The following is an 8,776-nucleotide window of genomic DNA, read 5'->3' as shown; positions in this document are numbered from 1 at the left end:
TGAATAAATAAATGTAATCATTAGTAGATGTATTTATTATGAAATGAAAAGTATTAAATGCTCTTAAGAGCTTGGGGTAAGGAAAAGAAACGAACAGAGTTCACACCTCTTCCTCTGGGAAGCCACTCGGCTACGTTAGGTGTCCCGTCTATGTGCTCCAAATGCTCCCTGGAATTCCCCTTTCCCAGAACTTGTCACACTATATTGTAATTATCTGTTTATATAACTGTCTCCTCCACTGAAACTCTAAGTCCCATAAGATACCAAAGGGTGGTGCCCATCTGGGAAACACTGCACATCAAGCACCTGGTAATACCATCTTGCATGTCCAACAAACAGTATCTGTGGTCGAATGTTCCTGTCAAAAAGCAGAAGAATACACTTAAAGGTCTTAGGATCTCTCGACATCATTCCTTCCTCTGATATTCTGGAAAGACAGAAGAGCCAATAGCTGTAAGAAAACATAAACAGAGTCAGGAAATAGTTAAGTGCAGAAGCAAAGAAAGTTGGTGAGTGATAGTGCCAGTGTTTTGGCTGAAAGAGAACAGGCAAAATTATCTTGGTCTTGAAAAATAGTTTAATATTTTTATTAGAAGTATGTATATTGTCTGAAGATCACTCCACTGTTGAATTATATTAACAGCTGAATATTAGAGAATAACAAACAAATCTTGAAAAAAGTAAGTTACGAAAATCAAAATAATTACCATAGAAAAGCAATGCGTATAAATAGATAACAGATTTTACAGTGTTATTCTCAAGGGGGAAGGGGAATGGCTGTTAGAGCTGCAAAAGTTCATTTAACAAACGTATTTTTCTAATTTTACAACCAACTTTAAGAGGAAAAATTATCCTTAGTATGCATATTCATAGACAGTAGAAACATAATTACTAAATATCAGCCTTGGTTAGTGTTTTTTTTAGGAGTTTCCAATAGATACCTATAAAATATCCACAGTCTTTTATGAAGAGATCATGGCTATATCTTAGCCTTAAAATAAATGCATTCATTTGGTAATAATTTGGGGGCTGGAAGAAGTCGTTATCACACACACCCATATAATTAAGCACCAAATTTATCATAAATAGCTTTGACTTGGCTTATAACCTCAGTAGTGTAGAGAGGCACACAGAAATGTCTTATCTCATCTTGTGCTAAGAAGTATAGCATTGCTCATTGCCTGCATATTACCCAAGCACATCACACAGGAGAGACTCAGGACTTTGAAAAAAAGGGGCTCCTCAGCTTGCCTCTCTTCAGCAAGAAGCAAACACATCTTGTTTTGTTTTCAGCGGCCTGCTAGTGCATTCAACATTGGGCATCCCTTTCCTCCTCTGCTTAATTAAAAATGCAATTTGACCAATAACTGTGTGAAATGCATTATAAGCAACAAGAATGCAGTTCGTCAGAAACCTGCCTTTTTTTATTCCTTTCTCTCTGCATAATTTTTCAAATAACTCCCAACCGGGAAATGACTTCAGCCTGCTGCCTGAATTGTACATTTATTTGTTCACTTGTGCAAGGAGAAACCTGAGCTAAGTCAAGTGAGATACATGCACTTGAAGGATCCTGGAAGGATAATTTGAGAACCAGTTTCAAAGCAGATTCTAATTCAAAAATGCCTCTGCCACGTAGACCCACGTGGAGATGTTACCAGCCTCATGAAATGTCATCAAGTAACTGAGTTGTGCCAGTGGTGGAAGTGATCGCAGCCACGGTGGCCTCCTTGCTGGGAGAGGGAGGAGAGAGTGGAGGAGGGGCAGTTGATTACAAATAGCTTTAGGGAGGATGCGATAAAAGTGGACATACAAAGCCACGGGCTATTGATTGCAAATCTGGCAAGGCTGCAGGCCATTCTCATTGCAGGCAGGGCACCGCAGGGCCCGATAGGACTCCTTAAATCTGTTGGCCAGCATCGAGAACTTGCTGCCGTGGCACAGAGAGCAGGTGGCACTGCCCGATCCTCGGCAGTGAAAACAGTTGTCCTCGGGAAGTTCCCCTTCCTGCAAGAGACAGGTCAGGGTTACGTTACAGCAGCAGTTCAAATCCACTGTTCACACACAAGTCAAAATAGCACTGGGAGCCTGCAAAGGTTGGGGCAAAATTAGAGGAAAATGCGTCCCACACGTGCCAACGAGGGACCTGGCCAGAGGCACAGAATAAGCTCAGCACTTTATCTGAGATTTCCCTGACGGACCTCTCTAAGACAGCACAACTTGACCTTTTTCATCTCTCTTGTCACCATCTGACATGTTATTTCTGTGCCCATAAGGGCAGGACTTAATGTTCCTCATTGCCAAACTAATAGTGAACACTTGTGAAACACCTGGGAGGTGTCAGGTGCTGTACCCGGGCCCTCGGCAGTGAGAGTGCAGAGTCCTAACCACTGGACTGCCAGGGAATTCCCTGGGCACAATTCTAAGAGCTCTCTCTGTGCCAGTGGTCACACAGCTTGAAGAGAAGGAGGCAAGCTTGGGTCCCAGGGGGTCGGGCGCCAGAGATCATGCTCCTACTGACTCCATATGCAGCCCTCATGGAAGTTGCCCAGCAGTAGGTGCTCAGGATTGTTCTGTGTGACTGAGGGGACGGATGAATGGAGGTTGCAATCCTTTGGAGCGTAGCTCTGAATTCCTGCAGAACTTTTATCTTTATGCTCTTGGAGAGCCATGAAAAGACCCTGTGATTAAGAGCTCGGCTCTGGAGTCAGCAGCCTGGAGCTGAGGCCTGCCTCTGACAACAACTGTGCACCTGGGACGGTTCCCTTAACCTCCTTAAATCTCAGTTTCTTTACCTGTGATCTGGGAGGGATATTGCTTACCTCTCTGAGTAGCTGGAATATTAAATGAGAGAGTATATGTAAATGCCCTAATATAGTATCTGGCATATTATAGGTTCTCCATTAAAGTTAGTTTACTTCTAAGCCTTGTCCCCTCCTGCCAGGGACACCAGACTATGCCCCTTTGCTATCGCTGTGCTCTTCCCCTAAGACATCTCAAGGAAACTGGCAATTTTGCGCTGCCATGCAATGACCATGCACAGACCACGAACCTTCTGTGAAATAAAGGGTAATACCAGATCGATACCAGGTAGATTCAGCACCAATTCCTGTCCACTTCACCTTTTGAACATCTCTCAAATCTCTTCAGTTTCCCCTCCACAACCACAATCCCGATCCAGACACCTATCGATTCTGGCATGAACTCAGCATAGTTCCTGCCTCTGGGCTTGTGGGATGTTCTCACCATGGATACCAATCTCATGAACCTACAGTTGTGATTGCCACATAGAAAGCGCCCAAGAAACCTTGTAATGAACACCTGCCCACCAGATAAACTTCAGGTTAAAACCCAATCCCTGGAACTTCCTTGGTGGCTCAGTGGTTAAGAATCCACCTGCCACTGCAGGGGACATGGGTTCGAGCCCTGGTCCGGAAAGATCCCACATGCCACGGAGCAATGAAGCCCGTGCGCCACAACTACTGAAGCCCGCGCGCCTAGAGCCCGTGCTCCACAACAAGAGAAGCCACCGCAATGAAAAGCCCATGCACCGCAACGATGAGTAGCCACTGCTCCCTGCAACTAGGGAAAGCCCGCATGCAGCAATGAAGACCCAACGCAGCCAAAGGTAGATAGATAAATAAATAAATAAATAAATGTATTGAAAAGAAAATCTCCTTAGCTGATGTACATTGTCAGTTACTTCTCTCATCAGGCTCTCATCCTTAGGTCTCTCTCTAGCTGGCGTCGAGGAAACTTTCCCCACTCTCAACCCAGCCAGCTCCTACATGTTCTCAGATGTCAGCTTAGCAGCACTTTCTCCAGGAAGCCTTGCCCACCCGTACCTCTGGACCAGGAGTCCCACCCCACCTCTACTGCCCCCAGCCTGGCAGGTCTCACACTCCCCTGAAAGGTCCTGCTGACTAGACAGGAAGTGTTCTGGGCTCGTGCCTCTCTCCATCACTTCCTGACATCTAGTGTAGTACCTGGCACAATATTTGCTGTTCACATACTTGCTGAATGAATAAACAAACAAAACAATGATGTCTGGAGATCCCTTAGTGTTCTTAAATTCTAGGAACTAACAAGACAGCTGGAGTTCACTGGGTGCCTCAACCAGCTAACACAGCTTTCTTTTGTAACCTAAGAATAAAAATCATCTCTGAAAAGGGAGGCCTACATTCTAAAAATAGCCCCATCGCACTGCAAAGTGCCTAAGCAGGTATTAAACTTTATTTATTCTAGATGTAGGGAATGGAGGTCATTTTCCAGCTGACAAAATCCCAGATGATGTCCATGCCCCCTTTTGTTAATATTTTACTGATTGTTGCCGTATTCTGATATGTTAACAATGGGGAAATTGGTTTTGTTCCCTTAAAGTACGCAGAATAAATATATTTGCCAAAATATTCTTAAAGCAAATTGCCATGGTCCATTTTTCTGCCAAATCCATCATGTTTTTGTTTTCCACTTGATCCCACTGAGATTTTAATGATATAAGTCAATGTTGTCAAAGAAAATACAGTAAAATCCTACCATAATGCTATACATGTGATCCAAAAATTCATTTGCATAGAATGCCAGGCCAGATATTGAAAGATTAGTGAAATGACCTGGTGAGCCTGCCATAAAGAACAAGAACAAATCATCAATCAAATTTCATCTCATGTCACATGGTGATATGACACATTGTTAGAGGTTTCACTGGAGTTTCCATTCTTAAGTTACCACCCTTCCTCCAACTGTTTGCTCTCAATATGCTCTTTTTAATCATTCAGTTAACTCAACAGGTATTTATTGAGCCTCTACTCTATATAAGGCATGCATGATATCAGCCTCTGCATACCAGTCTCAATATTTTTAAAAATTCTTCTCAGGGGCTTCCCTGGTGGCGCAGTGGTTGGGAGTCCGCCTGCCGATGCGGGGGATGCGGGTTCGTGCCCCGGTCTGGGGGGATCCCACGTGCCGCGGAGAGGCTGGGCCCGTGAGCCATGGCCGCTGGGCCTGCGCGTCCGGAGCCTGTGCTCCGCAACGGGAGAGGCCGCGGCAGTGAGAGGCCCGCATACCGCAAAAAAAAAAAAAAAAATTCTTCTCAGAAAACATTTAGTAAGATATAGAACATCGCTGCACAGCGTAACTTAGGTTCTAGAACCCAACAACCTACCCAAACCACCTCTCACTAGCTCCATGACCAAGAAAAGGGGTCTCAGCTTTCATCGGAGACTCAAAGGCTTGAGTGGCCCTGAAGATGGTAACCAGCACCAATCTGGAGGCCGATAAGCAGAGTGATTAAGATCATGAGATTGGTAGTCAGATGGACCTGGGTTTGACTACTGACTCTGGTGACCTCTGGCGAGTTACTTAACTTCTCTGAGCCTTAGTTCCCCAGCCGTAGTTTCCCCAGCTACAGATAATACCCACCTCACAGAGTCCTCGTGAGAATGAAATGGACTACTGCATGGAAAGCACTGGGCATGGGGTCTGGCTAACATGAACCCTCAAAAAATGACCGTTATTATTATTATTATTATTATTCTGTTTCAAAGATAAGATCACATAAAGCATAAAGAAGCCCAGGTGACTTATGGTCTCAAATCCACTGAATACAGGGTCAGATTTTTCCCCGTCTATTTTTCATTGTGACTCAATTCAATTATTCCTCTCCTTTTCTTTTATAGTTAATACAGACGTTCAAGCATGGCCTGGCTTTTAGCCCTCCCTGCTCTTTCATCAAGGTCCTACTGTTTCCCTGTTCCATATAACACAACAAAGAGTCTCTTGGTCAGAATGGGCCCCTTGATGTTCTTTGACCCTCTGTTTTAGCATAAAAGTTGTCTGGGCATTTACTGCATGAGGGATGGGGCAAACAAATAGCAATTTAAAACAGAGCTTAGGGACTTCCCTGGTGGTGCAGTGGTTACGAATCTGCCAGCCAACGCAGGGGACATGGGTTCGAGCCCTGGTCTGGGAAGATCCCACATGGCGTGGAGCACCTAAGCCCGTGCGCCACAACTACTGAGCCTGTGCTCTAGAGCCTGCAAGCCACAGCTACTGAAGCCCGAGTGCCACAACTACTAAGGCCCGCGTGCCTAGAGCCCGTGCTCCGCAACAAGAGAAGCCACTGCAATGAGAAGCCCATGCACCGCAATGAAGAGTGGCCCCCACTCGCCACAACTAAAAATAGAAAGCCCGCGTGCAACAATGAAGACTCAATGCAGGCAAAAAGCAATCAACCAATTAATTAATTAATTATAAATAAGTAAAATAAAATAGAGCTTTAAGGACAGGCAAGTGGAGTATAACCTTTCACAGCAACTTTCTGCTGCACACCTCTGTCTTGGTTTATGGCATTATAGCTAAAAAACACAGTTCTCTCCAAATTGAATTTAAAGGTAATTGTCATAGCAGGCTTGTTGTTGCTTTTTCATTCAGGCCTGCAATGTGACCTGCATTTCTGGTCCTCTTCTGAAAATGCATGCTCCATGTTACAACATGGTATGGAAAAAGGATAGAAGTAATGAATTTTAAAGTGAGACGGTAATGCTTTGGATCATAAAGTTTAGTTGTCTGACTGCTGCTATGCTAGGCTCTGAATAGTGCTTTGTAGAAAGCAAGAGAAGGCAGAGGCAGAATATTTCTTATCAGTTGGCACTTTTATTCCAAATTCCAGTATTCTTTCCACAAACATTTACCTAATATTTACTGAGCAGCTATTATATGCTAGGCTCTAATTTTTTTGGCATTGGAACTACTATGTTACACCCAACATAAACATGCCCGCTGACCTCATAGAGACCAAATCCTAGTGGGTAAGAGCAAACATTAACCAAACAATCACACAAATAAATGTAAGATTACATGTGCAGGGGGAGGGGGAGGTGCCTTGAGGAGTCCATCCTTGTGGATTTTTATCCTCATGGAAACCAGGGGAGGCCTCTCTGTGGAAGTGATGCCTCTGCCGAGATCTGTGGGCAAGGAGGTAGGGAGTCTGGAGAATATTCTAGGCACACGGAAGTTGCCAGCAAAGAACATCTAAGGGGTAGCCAGATGGGCGGTGTGCATAGGGCAGAGAATTAGCAGATATGTGTAAGAGATGAGGCTGAAAAAGCCAGGCCACACAGTGCTTTCTAGAACAAGTGAGGAGATTTGGTTTTATGCCAAGTGATAAGAGCCCACTGAAAGTTGTTTTCTTTTGGCAGCGGGGCGGGGTTGGGGGGTGTGAGTAAGGGATGGCATGATCAGATTTGCATTTCAACTATATTTTATCAAGTGTGAGATCAGGTCGGAAAGAGACAGGAATGGTTCTGAGGAGAACTGGAGTCTGGTCATGGTTTTCTCATTCCCTTGACATCACTCAAGTGCGAGGAAGCCCCTGGCCCATTTTGTCACGCTAACCCATGGGAGGCTCAGCTTCAAGTCCCAAGAGATGGAATCTAAAGAGAGAAAATTCATTTCTGCTGCTTTCCAAGCTTTTACCCTCTTAGCTTAAATTCACCAAAATTGCTTTTCTCACCAACCCCATACTGTGAACTAACGAATGTCATCACCTTCCTGCTTGTCTGAGCATGTCTGAGCAAGGTGGGCTGTGCACACCTCTGAAACGTGTGGGGAGAAAAAACATTCATACTATCTATATTTATTTTTTATCTAAAGAAAACAAAACAAGAAATTAAGCTTTAATATCTTCATAAGAAATGGTTATATTGATTTTTAATAAACTAGGTGACACCAGCACCCTCACTAAGTTGGGCAGTCACTTAACATAGGTGGTACCCAAGGGATCCTGTTGTATACACGATGTAAAGTGACCTCACTTTACAGAAAGTGACAATGACGACCCTGCTCATTCGTTCACTTTCAGCATATTACAACATGGGGTTCACTAGTGTGTGGTCTAGTGGATTTACAGATGATATTGCTTAGTTTTAACTAAACTAATCTCCACAAACTCTAAAGACAAGTAGATTTACTAGATTTCTTCAAGGAAACTGTGGGCTGAGGATTACCAACAGTAATAGGAGCACAAGCAAACCCATAAGAAAAGGACAGAGCTGATTTTTTCCATCTCTAGAACAAGCTGTTCTAAGCCTCAATGCAAAGGGAAAACAATAAGTTCCTAAACTGATCTTAAATCATTCAAAATAATTCAGAGTATTTGAAATATGGGCTTATAACTATTATTGCTAACAATAAAATGTGATAAACCACTAGAATATAATAAAATTCCTCAACATCTTTAACATTTAGACACATAAGTATTCACATTCAAAAGTTCTTACTTAAATAGTGCACAGTGAAAACAATTTGGAGACCACGGCTATAGGGCCAGCGCTGCACAGGGCAGTGAACCGTTCTGACATACCTGTGGGTACTGGTTATGGGGGAAGGTGCCTCCCGTCTCTGCCAAGGGCCCATCGTTCTGGTCTCCATAGATTTCTTCTTTGCTCATCAGAGACTCTTCCTCAGCCTCCTCTTCCTTCTGGAGCATTTTCCTCATGAAATCTCTCTTGTCCATTGGAGTTCGAATGATTTTCAGGTTATTCGTGTAGATGATTATCTTTCCAAAATCTATAATAGGTGGGGACTAGAGAAATGAAGAATGAGCATGGTGATTCACCAGGAGTCACCAAATACAGGGCTGCAGGACCTCTTCAACATCCCAGGAAAGAGAGACATGGTCTGGCACTAGGGATCCCATCACAGCCCAAAGCTACAGTTCATTCTCTGGTTTCTTTGCTCTGTCTGAAAACCCTGAACACCAGCTTCTTTCTTCCTGCTG

General features: G+C 43.9%; 1 protein-coding gene across 1 annotated transcript in view; it reads right to left on the bottom strand.

Moving 5' to 3' along the window:
• Positions 1-1,821: 1,821 nt before the first annotated feature.
• The window catches only part of GRXCR2 (glutaredoxin and cysteine rich domain containing 2), a 12,955-nt gene continuing 6,000 nt past the window's right edge, over positions 1,822-8,776 (bottom strand). The window contains exons 2-3 of the mRNA XM_007462398.1: positions 8,360-8,581; positions 1,822-2,004 (exon numbers count right to left, since the gene is read on the bottom strand). Of these exons, the coding sequence (XP_007462460.1) occupies positions 1,822-2,004; positions 8,360-8,581 (405 nt within the window). The remainder of the gene's footprint in view (positions 2,005-8,359; positions 8,582-8,776) is intronic.

This window comes from Lipotes vexillifer, unplaced genomic scaffold (genome assembly GCF_000442215.2).
Source record: "Lipotes vexillifer unplaced genomic scaffold, Lipotes_vexillifer_v1.1 scaffold1068, whole genome shotgun sequence".
NCBI lineage: Eukaryota > Metazoa > Chordata > Mammalia > Artiodactyla > Lipotidae > Lipotes > Lipotes vexillifer.
This window is presented reverse-complemented; position numbering and strand designations above follow the sequence as displayed.